Raw genomic sequence first — 26,622 nt, forward strand, 5'->3', positions numbered from 1 at the left:
ATATATCTTTCTCTCTCTCTATCTCTCTCCATCCACCTTTCTCTCTCTCTGTCCCTCTCTTTTTCAATCTTTCTCTCTCCATCTGTCTTTCTCTCTTTCTTTCTTTCTTTCTCTATCTCTCTCCATCTCCCACTCTCCATCCATCTTTCTCTCTTCGCCCATCTTTCTCTCTCTCTGTCCCTCTCCATCTCTTTCTCTCTATTTTCTCTTCATCTCTCTCCATCCCTATCTCCATCTCTTTCTGTCTCTCATTAGAAAGTCACCTCTTCATCCTAGGACATGTAGGACATGACTGCACTTGATCTTAGTGAGGTGCACAGGGCCGCATTGTTCTACCCCCGGTGTGTAGCTTGCTGAATTACCAGCTGCTAGAGATGCAGAACATACTGCCCTGTAAGTGGAGGTCCTGGGTATATTCCTGCTTATCAGTGATACTGGCTGCCCACCCTGCTGTGTCTCCCATGACTCCATGTTTTCCATGCAACTAGAATTCTCCTCCTGGATGCACAAGTCTTCTGTCTGCGAGAGCCGGGAGATAAAGACAGCAGGGCGGAGGGAAAGTGAAACACAGACCCGAAGGAACATTAAAGTTAATAAAAAAACGTAATTTGCTCAGATGCAATTTCTTTGTTAGGCTTAAATTGTATTTTTTATTGTAATCCTTTTAATGTGTGCGTACCATGTGGGAGGTGTATTGCTACAATGTATCTCATGTGTTTTGTTGATTCGGTTACAATACGTGTTCCTTGTGCATTGTCTTCTTCTCTCTGGTGCCTGTGAATTGTTTAATTGATCTTTACAGTGTTGGATGAATGTAACATTTTATGTCAATTTATTTTATTTGTCTATCTGGGATCGTAAAACAGACAGGAACAATGATGAAAAATGTATCATTTATGTAGAAATAAAGTAAAATCTTTCTTTGCAATCTCTTATTTGAGAAGAGGTTTAATTTGAATGATATTTACGACCATAGTGAGCTGACCCTCCTCTCTATTTAAGCTTCTTACTGGCAGCCGAGAAACGCAGCCAGAGGGTAATGATTAGAAGAGACTCTCTACTGCAGGGGTAGTCAACAAGTCAGAGACCAAGAGCCAAATAATATCTGTAGGTACTGCAATGGGCCAACTCTACCTTTTATATGTGTGTGCATATACATATACCCAGTATAAATATGCACACACATACCATACACACATACGTTGAAAATATAACATAATTTACAATATCTTGCTAAATGAAAAAATAAATTATCCAACATTGCCAAAATTTTCAGAATAATCATTAAATCTGCACAGCTCTTAACTCGCTGCAGTGTCCAGCGAAGGAGGGTTCAAAGGGCTACTTATAGGCTCTTCACAGTAGGTGAGGTCCCTCAGACCTCTTAACATGCTCCTCTGACCTCTTTACATGCCCTTTGGATCTTCTCACATGTCGTCAAATGAGCCCACATACCCAGAAATGCCAGTTAGACCGCTCCACCTGCCATCCCACATGCCATTAAACCTAACCAAATGAATTTTGCATGCCATGATTCCCCTTCAAATGCCAATCAGCCCTCTCCACATGTCCATCAGACCTCCTAAATTGCAAACAGGCCTCCCCGCATATTCCTTACATGCCCCCTCAGACCTCCCCACGCCCCTTACTTAGCCGCTGGAGCACATTACACTCTCTCTTCCTCCTTCCCTAATTTGAATGTCTGTGACACTGTGACCTCCCTGCATTGGGCAGAGGAGGTCACAAGACGTGGCTGCTCTCAGTCAGCCGGCCAGCTGAATGTACTCCAATCTGCCCCTGCAGCCTATCCATTCACTAGGAACCAGTGACATCACTGAGAATGCAGCCTATCCATTCACTAGGAACCAGTGACATCACTGAGAATGCAGCCTATCCATTCACTAGGAACCAGTGACATCACTGAGAATGCAGCCTATCCATTCACTAGGAACTAGTGACATCACCAAAAGTAAAACCTATCACTTCACTAGCAATCAGCGACATCGCTTAGAATGTAGCCATTGAATCACTAGAAACCAGTAGTATAGTTTTTGACAAGTTTAATATTAAGTCATTGTTCAATATAAATATAATGATACTATAAATGATAAGGAGAATAGAAGTTACATTGTGGTTGTGTGATCAGACGTATGTGAGGACACAGAGCCAAGTCCTTGTATACCGGTCAAGGAATTCCAAGATAATTCTAATATTTGTAATAATCTACAGTTCAGAGCTCACTGTTTACACAGATTATTATTTACAGGTGGTTATAAATATATATATATCAGCATCACTTGTGCATTATATAGATGTAAAGTCATTGGGTGTCTCTGAGTTTTACACTGCAGCAAAATCCCTATGACACAAATATTTTCTCCAAACAGGTTTTATTTTTCTCAATAGAATCCTTTTCAAGGCCATATTTATAACCGCATGCTAAATGTTCCTGCTCTGGCCATATGCCTCCCAGACTGAGAGCCTTGACTTACCCAGCGGGTTGGGCAGACTTACCACTGACGTTAATCAGCAATGATTTGTCGCTGATTAATCCTAAGGGCAGCACTCTAAACTCGTTTACCTGCCGCTAGCCATAGAGCCACCACACGGCAGGTCCTCCTAAGACCTTCGCTCCCGCATCCCTGTGACAGTTTTGTTGCTGGCGTACGGTCCTTTAACACGGATCTGTAATAAATATGTTAAGGCTCGGAAGACCTAATCACCACAGTGCTGAGGCAATTGCTTTGTCTAAGAGCTGCTGGCGAGAATTGAGCAGAACACAAAGGACAGGCTGTCTTAAGATGAAAACTCCGCTGACACTTCAATAGGAGCCTTAGGTTTGCTGCGGAGGGAGGTGAGGAGGAATTTCAGGGACGATCCAGAGCCCATTGTGATCCGGCAGCATTTCAGAAGACTAGGGAGCAGCTTTCTTCAGTTCAAAGGCAAATTGTGCTCCGAAATGATAGAGGAATGGGAATCATTCACAAATAAATGCAGAAAAATTGACGCATATCTTATGATAATTAATATTGCCTTTTTTTTTATTGGGCTGTTTTGCACTATTTTATTTCCTACAGGAAACCCACCCCCACCCCCCCCTCGACAAGCAGAATCCTATGCTTGTCACATCGGTTGTTCGTGAAATACTCACATCTCTGTTTCAGCAACCTCCAACTTTAGGGGTCAGGCAAATTTTGGATATACTATAGTGACAGCTGATTGAAGAGTGTGACAGAGATCATAACAGATGGCGTTAGCCCAGCAATGAGCAACTTGATATCCATCAGGGGCCGTATGGGTGGTCTGTGCACCGTGAAAAGGGACACTCATTACCTTTAATGTCAATGATGAGTTAAAACAATATTTGGTAGGGCCACAGGTGGCGGTTCGTAGGGCCGCATATTGCCCTAGAGCCAACCGTTGCCCATCATTTAGTTAACATGTTTCTTTTCAGAAATAGATTGTCACGGTTACATACAGGAGTACAGCTAGGAGCCACGAATATGGTGAAAACACTCTGTTTATTTGCAGAAAAAGTATAAATAACAGTTAATCAAGAGTAGTCATAGATACCAGGTGCAAGCTGATGCAGGAAGTAATATGAATGACCAGAAACCAGCAGGTACACAGCTAATGCAGGGAAGCAGGAGGTATGAACAGATTCCATGCAGCATATAACCAGAGGAGCAAGGCAGGAGGAAGAATCCACAAGGTGCAACAACAGGATATGACATCAATAACCAGCAATGTGTGCTGGGAGTGACAGGTATATATAAGGGGAATGAGACACACCCAGGTGCATGAGATAATTAGTGAACATAAAGGTTAACTCCTCAAGCACAAGAATAAAGCACAATAGCAGCACCTCTGGTGAACAGAGGTACTGCTGTTAACACATAGAATTAACAAAAATAGCAAAGTCTGATAGTCCAGGTTAGGAGCTGCCAGGCAAAGCAGTATGCTGCAGGCAGATCGTGACAGAGATGTGGTTAAAATCAGCATCTAAATCAGCATTATACAGTGCACTGGTCCATTCACAGATCCTTGTTTTTCTCATCCCTACGTTAGCAAGATAAAGAGCACAGTTACTAAAGTGTGCCTTATGCACAGGAGTGCGTGTTTGAAAGGATTTCCCAATTACATAAATATTGGATAGGATTGTTACTGGACGATAAATCAAATCATCCGTCCGGTTCAGTGAGTGTGCGGATACAGGGATGGATTAAGGGAATGGAGGCCCCTGGGTTAAGAGGGCCTCAATTCCGCCGTGAGACCCCCCATGTGAATTTCCTGGCGCTATGTAAATAAATGGCAATGATGATGATGATAAAACCAAGTACTAATACTAGTCTCCCACATAGTTACAGCAGCTATAGCTCCCCCTAGCTGCACCTTGGAAGAGACACACCCTTCCTATTCGGCAGCGATCATCTGCAAAGTCAACTGAATTCAGACTATGGAGATCATACGGCACAAATCGCTCGATAAATCCTATAGTTTTGAACTAGCCTGTCTACTGTGGTCAAACTTTATCTCATCTCAGAGCATAAAAGGGTTTTTTGGATACAGCAGTCCCACTATTCTTGGTGTTGTGGAATTTAGACATATTAGTGCTTTTTTTGATCACCAAAAATTGATGATCTGTATTAATTGATTATTTTTGTTTTCGATTTCACAAATATTTAACGTGGTAACTTAACAGAATCAAATTGTATTTTTGTTTTGATTGAAATTTCTCTTGATGCATTGGGAAAAAAAAAAGGATGTTTAATGGACTAGGAAGACCATGTTAATACACCGCGGCTCCCGAGCAGATTCCGTTGACGGAATCTCAGACTCATTAAAAGCCAAACAAACCTTGATGTGAGGATCACTTCAAACTTGTTCTCTGCTTTGATGCCTCAGATTGAATATTAATCACATGTCAAGGTGGCCACCTGACCTGTCTGTCGTCTCCTTCAGTACTTCTCGTCAATGACGCAGGAGTTCAACGCCGTGCGCGGTTCTTTAATACAGGTTGAATGCAACATCCAAGCAACTCCATTTAGCGCCTCGCCTTGTAATGATATCTGAATGTACCCATTAGATGCTTAGCATGTGTCTGTTTTCCTTCAAATATACACGCCGTGACTCCTGTTACCGCTCCTGTAACACAATTATGTAAATAGCTGATTAAGTACATAATTGCATTAAGAAACTTGACAAAACTGATAGCTCCGTACTGCAACAATATCACGTATCCTCCTGGCGCCCATCACTTACGGCTCACAGGTCCCTTCTTTTGTTAACGGGCCGCTCCGCTAATTCCCTGGAGATGGAATTAGATTTTAATGGCTATCATTTGAATATCAAATGAAAGGATTTGTTCTCTGGAGTATGCCAGGGGTGACACATATCCATTAAATTGAAAGAAGTGAAGGGGGGGGGGGATTCTGCTTTCATTTATACACTGGATGGCTGCTCTTTGTAGTGTAACTGATGTTAATAAACATGTCTTCCGGCATGAGAAGAGGGTGACATAGAAAAAAGAAAAATAGTATAAAGAGTATATTTTGAAGAGGCGAGATTTGGGTAATCACTGACTGCATTCTGTATTGTTAAGTAGAACAGCCGTACAGTATGTCCTGAGTGATGATCTGCGCTAGAGTCCTGCAGCGGGTACGGTCCCCATGTATACGGCCATCTGCCCTGCAGTGTGGGCGGTTTTTGGACAGGGGTAACGGTTTTATATTAATGTCCACAGACCTGGTACAGAGGACAGATACTTATATCAGAGGTACCCAATATGTGGGTAAAGAAGCCAAATGGGGTACCATAATCTGGTTTTTTTTTTTATTTTATTTTTTTGCTGGGACCCTCTTTTGGGGTTCCAGAAGAATGCACACTATGCATGGGGTCCCAGAGCAATGAAGCAATGGCTTATGGGTACATCCATGAAGTTACTAATGTTATTATTATTATTATCGTAGATTTGTGAGGCGCCACAGTGCTCCACAGCGCCGTACAGTAGGGAAAATATGACACATAAAACAAGGGCATACAAGGCAGACAAAATGAATGGAGACATAAAAACTAAGGCATTGGAGGACCCTGCTCATTACAGAGCTTATATTCTAAAGGGAAGAGGGTGCAGCTGAAACAAGAGGAGCCGCTTAGAGTGGAGACTGGGACAGCTGTGAGGGTATATTTGTGTGAATAGTATCAAATGGCAATTCTTATCATTATCAGTTCATGCAAGTCTGCAGTGAAGGTTCTTTGCAAAGGATAAAATGTGTGTAGATGTTTTACTGAATTCATATTCGGGATACACTTCCGACAGTAACATCCACTGTAATTTTGTTATTTTATTCATCGTGTATCTAGGTTAGATTCTCTTCCTCATATCAATATTTATCTTTAAACTTAAGTATCTATTGCTTCATAAATAGTATAAATTCCTATCTTGTACATCTCAATAACTGGCATCTGGTCTCCTACAAATTAGCTATTGTGTGGTCTAAAGTCACAAATAAAACCTGAGATTTTAATGGACAATTATTGGCCCCAAATCTCAGTGTAAAAATGGTCATGACGGTCGCCGATCCAGATTAAGTTCTGATTAGGATTGATTAGATGTTGACCGGTATAGAAAATTATGGTCCCAACCACACTAATGGTGTCCTGTCTAATCCGACTGTTTGTTTTGAACACCAAACAGCCAGATCTTTCTGAATGGCCACACACATGTATATATGGTCATGATTCAACATCTTGGAAGACGGCCAGCTTTAAACGTTCCAACCCTCACTTTGGATCATGCCGATCAATGAATGGCCCTATATACTGAAAGCCAGATTACACTAATCTGTTGGTTTGGAAGATAAGTCGAATGACACAGATAACGGGTCACGATAGAAAGTTGGTTCTATGCATCTGTTCACCACTATTGGATCAACGAGTTTATTAGCTGACTAGGTGTCCATCATGCTCTTTAGAGATTGGACCAGGTTCTAATACTTCAAAGACGGATTGTTTGTAATTGTAGGACCTGTGGGTTGTTCATGAACATATTGTCTATCAAAATCTACTAGCCCCAATAGTTGTTGGATAATTTATCAATACTGACGTCTTGATGCATCTTAAAACCCCTTCTAGAGCTGCCACTATGCTGAGAAGAATAAATGGGCAATTCATTCTACAATGTATTTACCTTTAAAATGCATTTCTACCTTTAGAGATATTCTTACAGATATTCGGTGGCCAACCCCCCACCTCCCTGCCTGAATAGTGGTACAGCCCCCCTGGGACCTGTTTTTTCTCCACTTGGGTTACCCTTAAAGAAACAGAACCTACAGATAGAAGTTGACTGATGTGCGGAGGGCTATGCAGCAAAGCACACATATTTAGGCTTGCTCCAGCCATGCCAGTCTGCCACTTCACTTCCACAACATGATAAGATTCCAAAGTGCCTATGGTGGCCTTGCCGAGTCGTGAAGTATCAGGGTGGGACAGCAGGGGATGGGACTGGCGGTGTACTCTGCTCCGTGCAGCACTACACATTGGGCCTCTGTTATTTTACCTTCTGGTCAGTTGTCACCTGATTGGCTGATTTACTTTGTTTTTGTCATTTACAGGAGAAATCCACTGCACTTCCATCTCATCGCAGATACTATCGCCAAGCAGATCCTGGCTACGCTCTTCCAGACGTGGATGGTGCCCGCAGTGCGTGTGGACTTTTATGACGCCGATGAATTGAAGGTATGGAATAAAACTTTATAGCCGGCAAACTGAAATCAAAATAAGTGCTCAGCTCTCCATTCACTAAATTTATGAGTCTAACGGAATGATCGAAGCAAAGAAAGAATAAAAAGATTCTGCCCTAATGCAGAAGGAGAGGCCGACTTCGGAAAAATGTTCTCTCTAACATGGGCAATCTGAAAATAAGAGTTAAAAGCTTAAATGAGAACTTCACCTAGTCAAGCTTCTTTGAGAATCTGCTGTTCAGTCCAATAATGGCATAATGGCTATTTCATAAGGAGTTAAGTTTTTAACACTATAATTTCCAAATTGCACAGTTGAAAGCAGCGATAGGTAACTTAACACACCTCAGGGGCCACATGGGTGGCCCTCTACTTTCAGAAGGGCCTCACATTACTCTTAAGTTCAGTACTAAGGTAAAACAACACATTTAATGAAAGGAAGAGACACCTATCTGTAATATTATATCAGCAGGCATTTTAAACTGTATAACAATCAAATCTGACAATAAAGCAGGAAGGAGCCGGGGGCCATAGCTGGACGGTCGGAGGGCCGCAGGTGGCCCCAGGACGGTCTCTTGGCCATCACTGGTTTAAAGGAACAGTGGAAAGTACAGTACAACCATGTTTGGTAAAAACCTTAGTATATATTTAAAGAGTATCGATTGAGAAGCATAGTGCAATACATGTGATAGCTGGATCTTTAATAACTAAAGCTTCAGACCTCAATGAACAAAAATCCCAGGAATATCACATTATGCAGAGTTTATATATGGATATAGATATATTATAATGGGTTAAAAAGTTTCCCTTTGTAAAAGACAACTTGATTATTATTGACTGAGGAGCTACTGCTAGATCCAATTATTCCGGTCAGCAGTAATTGTGCAAGGATGAAGGTGGCCCGCACTATTAGGTTGTATCTGTTAAAGGTAACAGGTCTGCTCCAGCTGCAGCTTCTGTCTAAGTCAGCGGGAGTTACTCTGAGTCGAGTAATGAATAATCCCCGTCTCCTCTTTGCCTCTCTGCATTCTGTTCATTCTCAGCTTGTTTCCATCATTACAACGCAGAATGCTGAGTTCTGAACAGGCTCGGAGACGTTTTGCTGACCACATCAGCTCACGTCCCATAAAATGTAGGGCAGCTAAATAACCCTACCAGGGCAATATTCAGGATCTGTCCATTATGTATGAAGGTAGTCACGTCAAATATCTTAAATTCACAACCAGGACAGAGTGGAGGGTTTAGGGCTGAAGGTCAGATTAATCTTCCCAGGTACCAGTGATTCTCAGGATTGTGTAGGTTACTTGAACAGTGCTGAAAAATGCACATAGCCCGGGGCCAAACCATCCGCAGTGCATCATACACATAGCAATTATATTCATGAGGATGCAGCCTGTCAATTCTCTAGGAACAAGTAACATCACCGACATACAAAGGGCCTGACTTACAAGTAGAAATAAGTCCATTTGTGCCACGTAAAAATGTGACTTGTGTAAAGCTTTGTACATTGCACAACTTGCGGCTGCATTTTGACTTAAGAGTGTCTTATACTTGCACCCAAAAGTGGGTCACGGTCCTTCAGGTGTATGTGCAATACAGTAGGGGCATATATGCATATTTTTGGGCCACCCATAGGCCCGGTGCAAGTTTTCAATTGATAATTATGATGACTGCATTTTTGTGCTAAAATGTATCTATGTGCTAGATTTAAAGTGACACATGTCCAAGATGTGAGCAACCAAAGATACAGCTACAAAAACGTTAGTGTATGGACGCAATTTTGCCCAGCTGAAATATTTTTTGTCCAACTTTAAATTGGACCAAGGTGTGATGTTACTGGTTCCAATAATCTACCTTTCTAATGCAACCAATATACACCACCTACCTTCCACCTCTCTAACACAACCACTCTCCACCTCTCTAACATAACCACTCTCCACCTCTCTAATATAACCACTCTCCATCTCTCCTACACAACCACTCTCCACCTCTCCTACACAACCACTCTCCACCTCTCTAACACAACCACTCTCCACCTCTCTAACACAACCACTCTCCACCTCTCTAATATAACCACTCTCCACCTCTCTAATATAACCACTCTCCATCTCTCCTACACAACCACTCTCCACCTCTCTAACACAACCACTCTCCACCTCTCTAACACAACCACTCTCCACCTCTCTAATATAACCACTCTCCATCTCTCTAACACAACCACTCTCCATCTCTCTAATATAACCACTCTCCACCTCTCTAATATAACCACTCTCCATCTCTCTAATATAACCACTCTCCACCTCTCTAATATAACCACTCTCCACCTCTCCAACACAACCACTCTCCACCTCTCTAATATAACCACTCTCCACCTCTCTAACACAACCACTCTCCACCTCTCTAATATAACCACTCTCCACCTCTCTAATATAACCACTCTCCACCTCTCTAACATAACCACTCTCCATCTCTCTAATATAACCACTCTCCACCTCTCTAATATAACCACTCTCCACCTCTCTAACACAACCACTCTCCACTTCTCTAACACAACCACTCTCCATCTCTCTAATATAACCACTCTCCACCTCTCTAATATAACCACTCTCCACCTCTCCAACACAACCACTCTCCACCTCTCTAATATAACCACTCTCCATCTCTCTAACATAACCACTATCCATCTCTCTAATATAACCACTCTCCACCTCTCTAATATAACCACTCTCCACCTCTCTAATATAACCACTCTCCACCTCTCTAATATAACCACTCTCCACCTCTCTAATATAACCACCCTCCACCTCTCTAATATAACCACTCTCTAACACAACCACTCTCCACCTCTCTAATATAACCACTCTCCACCTCTCTAATATAACCACTCTCCACCTCTCTAATATAACCACTCTCCATCTCTCTAATATAACCACTCTCCACCTCTTCAACACAACCACTCTCCACCTCTCTAATATAACCACTCTCCATCTCTCTAATATAACCACTCTCCACCTCTTCAACACAACCACTCTCCATCTCTCTAATATAACCACTCTCCACCTCTCCAACACAACTACTCTCCACCTCTCCAACACAACCACTCTCCACCTCTCTAATATAACCACTCTCCACCTCTCTAATATAACCACTCTCCATCTCTCTAACACAACCACTCTCCACCTCTCTAACACAACCACTCTCCACCTCTCTAACACAACCACTCTCCACCTCTCTAATATAACCACTCTCCATCTCTCTAATATAACCACTCTCCACCTCTCTAATATAACCACTCTCCACCTCTCTAATATAACCACTCTCCACCTCTCCAACACAACCACTCTCCATCTCTCTAACACAACCACTCTCCATCTCTCTAATATAACCACTCTCCACCTCTCTAACACAACCACTCTCCATCTCTCTAATATAACCACTCTCCACCTCTCTAATATAACCACTCTCCATCTCTCTAACACAACCACTCTCCATCTCTCTAATATAACCACTCTCCACCTCTCTAACACAACCACTCTCCACCTCTCTAACACAACCACTCTCCACCTCTCTAACACAACCACTCTCCATCTCTCTAACACAACCACTCTCCACCTCTCTAATATAACCACTCTCCACCTCTCTAACACAACCACTCTCCATCTCTCTAACACAACCACTCTCCATCTCTCTAATATAACCACTCTCCACCTCTCTAATATAACCACTCTCCATCTCTCTAATATAACCACTCTCCATCTCTCTAATATAACCACTCTCCATCTCTCTAACGCAACCACTCTCCATCTCTCTAATATAACCACTCTCCATCTCTCTAATATAACCACTCTCCACCTCTCTAATATAACCACTCTCCACCTCTCCAACACAACCACTCTCCACCTCTCTAATATAACCACTCTCCATCTCTCTAACACAACCACTCTCCATCTCTCTAATATAACCACTCTCCATCTCTCTAATATAACCACTCTCCATCTCTCTAATATAACCACTCTCCACCTCTCTAATATAACCACTCTCCATCTCTCTAATATAACCACTCTCCATCTCTCTAACATAACCACTCTCCATCTCTCTAATATAACCACTCTCCACCTCTCCAACACAACCACACTCCATCTCTCTAATATAACCACTCTCCATCTCTCTAATATAACCACTCTCCATCTCTCTAATATAACCACTCTCCATCTCTCTAATATAACCACTCTCCATCTCTCTAATATAACCACTTTCCATCTCTCTAATATAACCACTCTCCACCTCTCTAATATAACCACTCTCCATCTCTCTAACACAACCACTCTCCATCTCTCTAATATAACCACTCTCCACCTCTCTAATATAACCACTCTCCATCTCTCTAATATAACCACTCTCCACCTCTCTAATATAACCACTCTCCACCTCTCCAACACAACCACTCTCCACCTCTCTATTATAACCACTCTCCACCTCTCCAACACAACCACTCTCCACCTCTCTAATATAACCACTCTCCACCTCTCCAACACAACTACTCTCCACCTCTCCAACACAACCACTCTCCACCTCTCTAATATAACCACTCTCCACCTCTCTAATATAACCACTCTCCATCTCTCTAACACAACCACTCTCCACCTCTCTAACACAACCACTCTCCACCTCTCTAACACAACCACTCTCCACCTCTCTAATATAACCACTCTCCATCTCTCTAATATAACCACTCTCCACCTCTCTAATATAACCACTCTCCACCTCTCTAATATAACCACTCTCCACCTCTCCAACACAACCACTCTCCATCTCTCTAACACAACCACTCTCCATCTCTCTAATATAACCACTCTCCACCTCTCTAACACAACCACTCTCCATCTCTCTAATATAACCACTCTCCACCTCTCTAATATAACCACTCTCCATCTCTCTAACACAACCACTCTCCATCTCTCTAATATAACCACTCTCCACCTCTCTAACACAACCACTCTCCACCTCTCTAACACAACCACTCTCCACCTCTCTAACACAACCACTCTCCATCTCTCTAACACAACCACTCTCCACCTCTCTAATATAACCACTCTCCACCTCTCTAACACAACCACTCTCCATCTCTCTAACACAACCACTCTCCATCTCTCTAATATAACCACTCTCCACCTCTCTAATATAACCACTCTCCATCTCTCTAATATAACCACTCTCCATCTCTCTAATATAACCACTCTCCATCTCTCTAACGCAACCACTCTCCATCTCTCTAATATAACCACTCTCCATCTCTCTAATATAACCACTCTCCACCTCTCTAATATAACCACTCTCCACCTCTCCAACACAACCACTCTCCACCTCTCTAATATAACCACTCTCCATCTCTCTAACACAACCACTCTCCATCTCTCTAATATAACCACTCTCCATCTCTCTAATATAACCACTCTCCATCTCTCTAATATAACCACTCTCCACCTCTCTAATATAACCACTCTCCATCTCTCTAATATAACCACTCTCCATCTCTCTAACATAACCACTCTCCATCTCTCTAATATAACCACTCTCCACCTCTCCAACACAACCACACTCCATCTCTCTAATATAACCACTCTCCATCTCTCTAATATAACCACTCTCCATCTCTCTAATATAACCACTCTCCATCTCTCTAATATAACCACTCTCCATCTCTCTAATATAACCACTTTCCATCTCTCTAATATAACCACTCTCCACCTCTCTAATATAACCACTCTCCATCTCTCTAACACAACCACTCTCCATCTCTCTAATATAACCACTCTCCACCTCTCTAATATAACCACTCTCCATCTCTCTAATATAACCACTCTCCACCTCTCTAATATAACCACTCTCCACCTCTCCAACACAACCACTCTCCACCTCTCTATTATAACCACTCTCCACCTCTCCAACACAACCACTCTCCACCTCTCTAATATAACCACTCTCCATCTCTTTAATATAACCACTCTCCATTTCTCTAATATAACCACTCTCCATCTCTCTAATATAACCACTCTCCACCTCTTCAACACAACCACTCTCCACCTCTCTATTATAACCACTCTCCACCTCTCCAACACAACCACTCTCCACCTCTCTAATATAACCACTCTCCACCTCTCTAATATAACCACTCTCCACCTCTCTAATATAACCACTCTCCACCTCTCTAACACAACCACTCTCCACCTCTCTAACACAACCACTCTCCATCTCTCTAATATAACCACTCTCCACCTCTCTAATATAACCACTCTCCACCTCTCTAATATAACCACTCCCCACCTCTCTAATATAACCACTCTCCACCTCTCTAACACAACCACTCTCCATCTCTCTAACACAACCACTCTCCACCTCTCTAACACAACCACTCTCCATCTCTCTAACACAACCACTCTCCACCTCTCTAATATAACCACTCTCCACCTCTCTAATATAACCACTCTCCATTTCTCTAACACAACCACTCTCCACCTCTCTAATATAACCACTCTCCACCTCTCCAACACAACCACTCTCCACCTCTCCAACACAACCACTCTCCACCTCTCTAACACAACCACTCTCCATCTCTCTAATATAACCACTCTCCACCTCTCTAATATAACCACTCTCCACCTCTCTAATATAACCACTCTCCACCTCTCTAATATAACCACTCTCCATCTCTCTAATATAACCACTCTCCATCTCTCTAATATAACCACTCTCCACCTCTCTAATATAACCACTCTCCACCTCTCTAATATAACCACTCTCCACCTCTCTAACACAACCACTCTCCACCTCTCTAACACAACCACTCTCCACCTCTCTAACACAACCACTCTCCATCTCTCTAATATAACCACTCTCCACCTCTCTAATATAACCACTCTCCACCTCTCCAACACAACCACTCTCCACCTCTCTAATATAACCACTCTCCACCCCTCTAATATAACCACTCTCCACCTCTCTAACACAACCACTCTCCACCTCTCTAATATAACCACTCTCCACCCCTCTAACACAACCACTCTCCACCCCTCTAATATAACCACTCTCCACCTCTCTAATATAACCACTCTCCACCTCTCTAATATAACCACTCTCCACCCCTCTAACACAACCACTCTCCACCCCTCTAATATAACCACTCTCCATCTCTCTAATATAACCACTCTCCACCTCTCTAATATAACCACTCTCCACCTCTCTAACACAACCACTCTCCACCTCTCTAATATAACCACTCTCCACCCCTCTAACACAACCACTCTCCACCCCTCTAATATAACCACTCTCCACCTCTCTAATATAACCACTCTCCACCCCTCTAACACAACCACTCTCCACCTCTCTAACACAACCACTCTCCATCTCTCTAATATAACCACTCTCCACCTCGCTAATATAACCACTCTCCATCTCTCCAACACAACCACTCTCCACCTCTCTAATATAACCACTCTCCACCCCTCTAACACAACCACTCTCCACCCCTCTAATATAACCACTCTCCACCTCTCTAATATAACCACTCTCCACCTCTCTAATATAACCACTCTCCACCCCTCTAACACAACCACTCTCCACCCCTCTAATATAACCACTCTCCATCTCTCTAATATAACCACTCTCCACCTCTCTAATATAACCACTCTCCACCTCTCTAACACAACCACTCTCCACCTCTCTAATATAACCACTCTCCACCTCTCTAACACAACCATCATCATCATCATCATCAACATTTATTTATATAGCGCCAGTAAATTCCGTAGCGCTTTACAATTGGGAACAAACATTAATAAGACAATACTGGGTAATACATACAGACGAGAGGTAAGAGGACCCTGCTCGCAAGCTTACAATCTATAAGACAATGGGAGTTTTAAACACAAGGGCACGTGCTAAATATATTACACATTGCAAAGATAAAAAGTATTGAGTGGGCTGTGTGATCAGTCACACAGCAATGTTGGTCAGAGGGTTGTTGTCTTGTGTTAGCTGTGTAGAGGGTGGTAATAGGGTAACCTAGGGAGATTAAGAGGGTGGTAGAGGAATAGTATAAGCTTGTCTGAAGAGGTGGGTTTTCAGATAACGCTGGAAGGTTTGAAGACTTACTGTGCGAGGGAGGGAATTCCACAAAGTGGGTGCAGCCCGAAAAAAAGTCCTGTAACCACTCTCCACCTCTCTAGCACAAGCACTCTTAACTTCTCTGACACAACTACTATCCACCTCTCTAACACAACTACTGTCCAGCTCTCTAGCACACACACTCTCCACCTCTCTAACACTCTCCACCTCTCTAGCACAAGCACTCTCCACCTCTCTAACACAACCACTCTCCACCTCTCAAACACAAGCACTCTCCACCTCTCTAACACAAGCACTCTCCACCTCTCTAATATAACCACTCTCCATCTCTCAAACACAAGCACTCTCCACCTCTCTAGCACAAGCACTCTCCACCTCTCTAGCACAAGCACTCTCCACCTCTCTAGCACAAGCACTCTCCACCTCTCTAGCACAAGCACTCTCCACCTCTCTAGCACAAGCACTATCCACCTCTCTAGCACAAGCACTCTCCACCTCTCTAGCACAAGCACTATCCACCTCTCTAGCACAAGCACTATCCACCTCTCTAGCACAAGCACTATCCACCTCTCTAACACAAGCACTCTCCACCTCTCAAACACAAGCACTCTCCACCTCTCTAGCACAAGCACTCTCCACCTCTCTAGCACAAGCACTCTCCACCTCTCAAACACAAGCACTCTCCACCTCTCTAGCACAAGCACTCTCCACCTCTCTAGCACAAGCACTCTCCATCTCTCTAGCACAAGCACTATCCACCTCTCTAGCACAAGCACTCTCCACCTCTCTAGCACAAGCACTCTCCACCTCTCAAACACAAGCACTCTCCACCTCTCTAGCAAAAGCACTCTCCATCTCTCTAGCACAAGCACTATCCACCTCTCTAGCACAAGCACTATCCACCTCTCTAACACAAGCACTCTCCACCTCTCAAACACAAGCACTCTCCACCTCTCTAGCAAAAGCTCTCTCCACCTCTCTAACACAACCTCTCTCCACCTCTCTAGAGTAACCAACTTCCACAATTCTATTACATCCACTGTGTACATAACTATCACCCATCCCTCCAATAACTTTAGCCACTGCATGATTTTATGTAATAAACTATTAGAGTGTTTGACTGGCACTCGTGTCTCACTTATATAACTGTCACCTTAGTTAACACTTTGCCTTTGCCAATGTTCCCTGCCACGTGGAGTGTTTTCTAGGCACATGAAGACAACTTAATCAGCTCCATTTGAAAAAAATGGGACCAGATTATTTTATATTACAGGGAAGAACAGACTCCTCCAACTGTAAAGCGGTTGGTGCCATTGCCAGCTCCAGGCACATAAAGGAGATGACGCCCAGAATTCACATGTAGCGCTGATTGCATTCAGCAGTGGGAGGACAACGAGCTTGGAACAGTCGCCACCTAATTATAGGAATTCATGTCTGTGGTGGCATTAGGTTTTACTTCCCACAAGTGTATTGAGAGCACATGGCACGGTGCCATCCGCTAGGTGCACGGGCATTGACACAAGCAGCCGGGATGCTTTTATGCCAGAGCAGGTGCAGTTTTATTGCCCTTTAAATCTGAAGAGTCTGAGCTTATTTAAGCAGCAAATCTTCAGCTTTATTTATCCAGACAACGGAACATTCCATGTGTGACCTCAACGAATCGTTTCCTATTTCTCGTCACTCATCAAAATGAAAGCTAACGTCTGATTAGCAGTATGACCCCAAAATACATAAACATACGAACAGCAAACACGCACAACTGCTAGAACAGTCTACAAACAAGACCGTGCTTTACAACCCCATGCGTTTGTGGGATCGTATAGCGTTGGTCTGCTGTGTCTTATACATGTTTCAATCCTGCTCATGCACACAATATGGCCGGCGGCTGCCATTTTGTGCTTGCGACTGCTCACAGCCCCTTACAATTGCAGAACAGGAGAGTGCGTAAACGTAGCCAAATTACATTATGGGTGTGTTGGTGCAAACTGAGACTCGGAATCTTGCCTGTGCTCATCCACTGGTGTAATTTACAAACTAATAACGGTGGCCATCAGCTGCGATGCGTCCGTGTAAAATGGTCTTTTTTCGGAGGCAACTTACGTCTGCGTTGTAGACGGAAATTGTGTCGGACTCTACACAAGTTGTAAAAGTCTGAGGTGACGGCTGAATGTGAGCTGTTACTCTGTTTCTGTTCAAGAACTACAAACTAATATTTATGCTCATGCAACCTCAGTGCTGCATCTGTTCACTGGGAACTGTTGACATCATTCACATCTGTGACACTGCAGCAATCATATCGGCACAGCCGTTATTTACTCCAGCATGACCTTAAAGGGAGGGACCTACCAGGCAACCAAGGGCCCCGTTGGGTCCCATAAACCCTTGCCGAAAACCAGACACCAAAGGGTTAAACGTATCAAACTTTCTAAAAAGGAAAAGTGGAGGTGTTGCCCATAGCAACCAATCAGATTCTAGCTATTGTGTTCTAGTTCATGATAGGAAATTATAGCAAGATTCCGTTTGGTTGCTATGAGCAACACTTACGTTTTTCCTTTTTAGAATGTTTTGATACATTTACCCCCAAGAGTCGTGTATTCTATGCCATCGCAACTAGTCACCTGACCCTCTGGCCCCTAGACAACCATAGGAGAGGACCTAGGAGAGGTTATCTCAGTGTTCCTTGTTCGAAACAGGGGGAGGTCAACGCTCCTTCTGATTTCATTGTTTATTTTTTTATTTTTTGTCTCCATAGCACCAGACATGACCCTCCCCCATCTCTATGCACCTTCATGTGCGCAGGGCAGACCATCTGGGGCGCTGATGTAATTCCAAGTCCGCATTGCGATGTGCATGCAACAAGCTTCATAAATGAGGGTGTAGAAAACAGGCACTCTGGCAGTATATAATTACAGGCTAAATGCAGTGAAATGAGTATCTTTATTAGGTGCTACAATCACTCAGCAGCCTTTTACACTAATAAATCACATTTTTTTATTTTGTATTTGCTGTACAGTATATATAAACAGTGCGTATTCTCCGTTTCATATAAGTAAATCATTACGGTGAAGATATAATGATAAATGGCGACCTATCGGGCGTGAAGACTCCTTCCTCATGTCCTCCGCTGTTGTGTCAGGCACGGATTATCTTATTGGAAAACCACTGTACTGGGAGCTCCATGAAGCAGCGTTATGTCTGTAGTATAGGTCATATGTGTTCGCTGTCTAGTCTGACAAGAGCACTCAGTGTAGCTTTAATTCAGACCTCTACATTAAGTAGACTGAAGGTGATATCCACCTTGGGGATACACAGATGCTTTGTGTACGTACAATGAGCCCATCAACACCAATCTGCAGAAAACAGGTAACAGGTTTTTTGAGCACTGTAAAGACCGGGACGACACTTCCTCAACGCTGCTCATCACCCGTCACAATGTCCTTACACTGTACAAGTGCAGATGATAGGTAATGAGCATGTTTCACTCACTACTATGTCATTTGTGATTTTCTAAAGCCTATTTGCTTCTTGGTGGCTGCATGAATACACAACATAGAGAAAATCCCATTTAGGATACAAACAAACAATAAAGATGCCCGTTGTATTTAAATATTTATGATTTCCTCTATTTAAGTATAGTCCAAGCATCTGCTTTAAGTGATGTCCTATTCTGTGACATCGCTCATCAATTTCATGTTGTCTAGTTGTACGTTACATGCACATGACAGAGGTGTGGACTGAGTGCAATGGCGTTTTTCTCCTTCAGCAAACCACTATTTGGAATTAATATATATCAGAGGCTGCATATAAATTAGCTGAATACTATACATAAAATAAGTGGATTGTATTACTTAACTAAATATGCCCATAGGGATCTCTGTCATTCCTCTGCAGCAGGTGCCGCCGTGTTTGGTGCTTACCGAAATGAACAGTCAGAGAGTGACTGACAGCTTTGCATACTTGCTTTGCGGGGCAAGTGATGTCACAACAACTCGCATGACTGCAATCTCAGGTTTTTGATCGGTATGAGATCAGGACATTGTCCTAAAATGTGGTAGGTTAGTTGAGCACTTTTGGACCCATTCTCTTATGGCAAAATGACATAATCGCAGAGGAGGGGGGTCAAAGTTACAGGGGTTACTGTGCCACGCCCCACTCCGCGGTTGGCACTTAAAGTTAACAAGTATGGTTAATTCATGCTAAAAGCTGACCAGTCACCAGCTGTATGACAGACAACTTAGAAATAAATATGTTACATTCACTGTGTTACAACGGCATCATTTCTTCTAACTTCACCTTTTTACATGTCTGCATGAACTTCCATCTCTTTGAGTATTAATGGGGATGAATGTCCCATATGAATGTCCCATACCCTGGCAGGGGTATGCTCACTGCACTCCTGGGATTCTGTCTGTGGCTTTATTAAACTGTAGGAAGTCTGCCAGCTACCAGATCATTGGATCTGAACGATCACATGACAAAACAGACCTATTGTATCACAGGACAGGACATCAAAGGGCAGTGACCTGTCAGTGTAAGGATGTGGTTGAATTAATAATGACAAAGTTAAATCAGTTGAGTCACATTAGATTAGATGTATTACATTTTAGGATTCAGGAGGACTAGATAATTGTTAATCATTTCCTTATATATAAAAGCACAGATTTAAAAGGAGGTGCACTTTCTTTTTTCACATGACTGTATCTATTAATGTCACATAGTTGTCCTTTAAATAGATTATTGTTGCTAAATAAAAATGCATAAAGTGACTCTCACATTAAACTACACTACAGGGGCTGGGGGGCAGGAGGGGCATCTGACGCCCAGGGTCGGTCCCATATTGGGCTACCTTGGCCTGGGTCACTGGGCCAGCTGCATTTTTTCCCCCCTTTAAAATGTTCTTAATAGGTCTCTCCCCTCTCCCTTCCATAATGCAGCCTCTGGTATTAGACACAAAGTACCAACAGGAAAGGAAAGCAACAGATTAAAGGATTCCTGGAATCAATCTCTAGTTTGGTATTAAATACAGTAGACATAGCTGGAGAGGCCTCATGCTACGTGTACAGTATATACCAAAGGTCTTCAGCCACTGATGAGGTTAAGGCAGTGCAGTAGAGATCAGCTGGGGTCACGCTGAACAAGACAAATGCTTCTCACACGATTATCGGGTTCGTAACCAGAGGGATTATCTCCACGGCTGGTGGGTAAATACCGGGGATTACCACACTGGGATCCTGTCTTAATAACACAGAAGCGGTGTGATACCTGTGTGCGGGAAGCAGCTTCTGAAATGGATCTCCCATGAAGGTGCCTGTTAAATGTCTCCTCTCTCCGCCAGTCCTGCACACTCCTTACCTAAATACTCTCAGCCCCTCGTCTTATTAGTCTCATTTGCATAAGCAAATTAGGCTGCATTGTTCTTGTGCAACATTGAATTTATCCTAATTAGACTAGGGACATGTGGTGTCCCAAATTATTAACAGTGGTTTGGACACTCAGACGCTCGTTTAATCAGGGCGACTTTTCTTACTGAATACATTAACCTTTTGCAGTAATACCTACGGTCTGAAATGATTATATAGTAACAGGATACAAACTCTGATGAGGGCATCAGATGGGTGCAGTGATATAAAAAATGGGGGGGCTGGGCTGGCTGTGGTTTCATTTGATTAGTCTTGCAGCAGAAATGTATTATATAATATCTTTTTATTTTATTAAAGTTCAATCTAGTTGACAGAAAGCTCCAAGATTGCAGCACGCAAGACAATGCAAGTGCTGTGATTTGAACAGGGGCTAAATTCTAAATGCAATAGGTATAGTATAATGGAAACTGTCAGAGGACAAATACATCATTTTCATGGGTCCCGTTCAACATTATTTATTTTCAAATCAAATTACACATAACGCATAATTGCCAAATCTCTCGGAATCTTCGGGATACTCCCGAATTCCGGGTAGATCTCCCGGGAGAGTAGGACATCCTCCCATGTGTGCCCATTTTCTAGTGAAGTTGGCAGGATTTAGAGCCCTTATAGCGCAATTCTCGGGGACTCACGTCATTTTGGCCCACCCCCTCCACAGTAAAATGACGCGTTTGCATCATTGCGTTGCAGGGGCAGGTCAAAAATGATGCGATTCGCTGAGCCCCATCTCCACACACCCACCTCTCTTGCAAAGGATTAAAAGTTGGTAAATATGACACAACATGGTTTAGAGATGCATAGCAGATATTTAATCTTTGGTAGAGCATGCAGTATTTTGTATATCTGCTCCTGCCTTAGTATAGACTACAAACAGGAAGGTATCTGCCACCTAGTGGCTATAAGTGGTGGGCACTTGCTTCTCCACCTGGAGATAATTAAACTGATTCAATACTACCTACTAATATTACCTATAGACACATTTTAATTATCAACCGTTTCTGTCTCTGTTCCCTCTTCTGTGCACAGGTATTGCATGCAAATGACAGGGGGAAGACAGTTTCAACACTTTTAAAATAAAGAAGTATCCTGCAGTTTTGGTGGATTGAATGAACAGAACATAAAAACACATATGATTATTTATATCCTTAACAGAATAATATAACTCCTTATTTCATCTTTTTAAGAACCCCAAATGTGCACTTATCTGGGATTAGAGTTTGAATATTTTACCCTGCTATTATGTATGCATTGAACTTGGCACTTTTCATAAGTGCTGCCCTCTTGTGGACATTCATATGTACAGCACGTCTCATGTCGGTTGCTGGAAGCATCACTTGACAGATTGAATATGCAAGATACAACAACTGCATAGTTAAATATACAATTAAACATAACCGTTGCAATTGAAGAACATCTTTATTGCTTTCTAACTACAGGTTATAAAATGAAAGCACCCTGCTGCAGACCCGGCTGTAAATGCAGCTCGCTCTCGCATTGAAAGGGTTCAGCGCTGTTGGCTGATAGTCACAGGATGCAGGGGATGATTGTGACAAGCGCTAGGAACACACTCACCCTTCTGGCTACATGCTTCCCTGCTTCCTTTAGCAATTAGATCACTTGGAACGCCACACTTGGAACACAAATTGTTATTTGTAGAGCTTTCTGTGCAATATTTTCCAGCAGGGGTTGTATTGGAAGGTTGCACAGGCCCCGGAGTCTGAGACGCCAACTGCTACCTTGTATCTCACTCAACATAAAAGTGTTACTTACCCAATGACTGCAAACCTCAATCCCCAAATCCTCTTCCTCCCACAAGTTGTCTATCGACCAGGTATCAGAAGTCTGGTGCCAGCTCTCCAGCTCCTGCCCTTTGGGGCCCTGTTGGCGCAGCGCATAAAGGAAATGGAATCAGGGCAGTTTATTTGTTTATTTCACATTGTTTGTTTTTCTGGCTTAATACGTAATAGTTACAGGGTATGGATGTATGTTGGCTTTTGCTATTTATAAAGAGTTGTTTTTGCAACGTGATGTGCCAGCTGAATGCTTTATATGGCTCTGTACAGCGCTGCGGCGGAATATGCAGATCTTTTATAAATAAACATAATTTGCATGTGCAGAGCCTGATTAAGGGTTTAGGCCGCCCCAGGCTAATACACTTGTAGTGCCCTCCTCGCCTTCCACACCAGGCTGAAAATGAACTTATCCTTAAGTTAGAATCCAGCTTACTTCATCCCCCTACCCCCCACCGATGTTTATGTTCCCATGTTTTCGAAACCCAGCTTCACTTTAGTTTTTAAAAGGGTCACGGCAGTCTTTTGTCACTCATTTTGTTTTCATTAAAATCAGAGCTGTAGAGCAGAACGGCGGCACGAACGAGCGCTACTGAGGGTGAAGGTGCATAAGGGAGAGGAGGCTGTTACGCCTGCGTTCGTTGTCACCCTTTTATTTATTTTATTTCCTATTCACTTATGCTCAAGTGACCGCACAAGTATGACTCGCTGTCTTCAGCCTTTTCCATGAGAATACGTCAAGATTAAAACCTTACAAGTTTCTTTAATGTTTTCTTTTTACTTTGGTGAACATCTATTCTCTAATAAAGGCAGCACAGTGGCCTAGTGATTAGCACTTCTGCCTCACAGCACTGGGGTCATGAGTTCGATTCCCGACCATGGCCATATCTGTGTGGAGTTTGTATGTTCTCCCTGTGTTTGCCTGGGTTTCCTCCGGGTGCTCCGGTTTCCTCCCACACTCCAAAAACATACTGGTAGGTTAATTGTCTGCTATTAAAATTAATTGGCTGCTATCAAAATTGACCCTAGTCTCTCTCTTTGTCTGTCTGTGTGTCTATATTAGGGAATTTAGACTGTAAGCTCCAATGGGGCAGGAACTGATGTGAGTGATTCTCTGTACAGCGCTGCAGAATTAGTGGCGCTATATAAATAAATGATGATGATGATGATAATATTCTAAAATGAATTTCAGCTTATACCTCTGTCACAATTTTGCACTCCAAAACATTTCGCAGCCTATTGGATAATCAGGACCTGGATATGTGTACAAATGCAGTTGTGTAAAGAAAGAAAAAAGTAAATGCTCTCAGTATTTGACTTATGTGGGTCCACTGAAAGAACAATACCTTTTGAAAGTATGCTGTTCAGCAGGGTCAGATGATTCTAGGGGGTGGGCAGTGGCCTCTTTTTCCCCAATACTTTAATTTCGTTAGCCAAGAAAGATGACTAATGATGAGAACATACAAGTGATGTGAGAACCACCCACCTGGCTTCTGAAGACACGGTGGGTCATGGTCTTTATGGTGGAAGACCCCCACAAGCGTCAGAGGGACATCTCCTGGGGTTCTTCATGCCTCATTGGTGGTCCTGTAAAGAAAAACAGAATTGGCATCAGCAACTCTGTCTTTCATTTAAATGCTTTACTGCTGCCCAGATTTATAGATTTATAAGTATGCCCAGAAATGTTCTGATCAGCCTCAGGCCGATTAATATAAAGCATCACACTAGGGCTATATTCCCAGTTTACCAATATCGCCAGTGATCGAGTAGAATGTGACCAGGATGTCCAGCAGCCATCATTTCCAGAATAGAGGATCTCCGCTAGAAACAGAGGAAGTGGGATTAAAAATAAGTTTTGGTGGGCTGGGAAATAATACAATGGAATTTTAAAAATATTTAGAAAACAGATAAAATGAAACAGAAATAGCCTTGTGTTCCTCTTTAATAGATGTCTGTGATGGCGCCACCCATTTTAATCCCACTTGCTGCACCACAGTTTTGTAGTTTCTAAAATTGACAGTATAATGTATTGAACGCTGAGTGCATTATACAGTAATAGCCATATAAACCCACAGAGAAAATAGCCACATACTGTATTCTGTAGCAATATTACAAGAAAAAAAATACAATATTATTTCAGCATCATGCAAAATATCATTATTCTGCTATTTTCTTTCCTTCCTCGGAGACCTGCGCTCGTATTTTCTGTTTTGCCCACTGTCGAGAGGATAATATGATAATGTTTCGCTTGATGTGACTGTAATATATATTTATGGCACTGCTGCTTGCGTTGAAACCATCCCTTGATCTTGATTATTTATTCTCCGACAGGGTCTAAATGATTTCCTCTTACTGAGGTACCTGCAGTGTTATGTGCTGTATCCTTGAGGCTTTTAGGGCGCCATTATTAGATGAAAATAGGGAGTCATTTGCACAGCTAAAAAATAGCGCAAACAAAATAATATTTCCTTCATCGTGACGCCATGTTTTTACGCCCACTGGGGACAGTTGCACGCCGCATCTCACAGGTTTGACCTATAAAACAGAGTATTTTGTGTTTTATTTCTTTTTTTACACTGGATGGATTGGAAGGATTACCGTCTTCCTACAGATAATAATCTAGTTGCAATGACACAACACAATGCAAACCAAGATCACACAATTTAGTTTTCTCGATATGACCGTGAGGTAAAAAGCGAGAGAGAGAACATGATGGCGCTCGTGTGGTTGTCACAGAGCGTTTTCACCATACCAAAGCACCAGATTTTACCCCCCCCCTGTTAGTTGTTTTCAGTGAATTGGAATTTCTTTCATTTAGGAGCATAAGATGCCGCTAGTCTGCAGTAATACACATAGGCAAACCAAGGGGGTGTTTCTTAGTGCCTGGAAACCCCCCTCCAAGCCTGGGGCACTGTATAATTGAGGTGGCTGAACCCTGCCCCCCGCTTCTCACGGCTCTGCTTGAAAAGGGAGAGCTGCGTGCACCTAACAGTAGTGTACACAGCATTGCCCCTGTATATTATATGATAGGAAGAGATGGAGAGCAGCCAAGCACTGTCTAAAATTATAGCCACGCCCCCATGCATGCTGGTCACGCCCACTGGTAGCGTGGTGTGGAAACCCCCCTCTACAAATCCTGCGTTTGCCCCTTATACACGCTAATATTTCAAAGTAGCTGCGTACTCAGATTACACTGAGTGTCTGGGGGATTTTATGAGAGTGTAAGTAACTTCTCACTTCTGACTGCTGCAAATTGCAGTGAACTCCTAAAATTAGCTGAATCCAGAGATGCACAGATTTGTACCATGTCTCCAACCCTCTGTTCTCAATCATACAGAAACATGTTTACTTTTTGCTGTGTATAACATCTTTGATTAAATTTTACGCACAGTGGCTTAGTGGTTAGCACTTCTTCCTCACAGTGCTGGGGTCATGAGTTCAATTCCCGACCATGGCCTTATCTGTGTGGAGTTTGTATGTTGTCCCCGTGTTTGTGTGGGTTTCCTCCAAGTGCTGCGGTTTCCTCCCATGCTCCAAAAATATACTAGT

The 26,622-nt window shown here is 42.8% G+C and overlaps 1 protein-coding gene across 2 annotated transcripts in view; it reads left to right on the forward strand.

Moving 5' to 3' along the window:
- Nucleotides 1–26,622, forward strand: part of LARGE1 (LARGE xylosyl- and glucuronyltransferase 1) — a 325,519-nt gene that overhangs the window by 160,535 nt on the left and 138,362 nt on the right. For both annotated transcript variants that reach the window (XM_075210435.1, XM_075210436.1), the window contains exon 5: nucleotides 7,614–7,737. In XM_075210435.1, coding sequence (XP_075066536.1) covers nucleotides 7,614–7,737 — 124 coding nt within the window. The remainder of the gene's footprint in view (nucleotides 1–7,613; nucleotides 7,738–26,622) is intronic.

This window comes from Mixophyes fleayi, chromosome 4 (genome assembly GCF_038048845.1).
Source record: "Mixophyes fleayi isolate aMixFle1 chromosome 4, aMixFle1.hap1, whole genome shotgun sequence".
NCBI lineage: Eukaryota > Metazoa > Chordata > Amphibia > Anura > Limnodynastidae > Mixophyes > Mixophyes fleayi.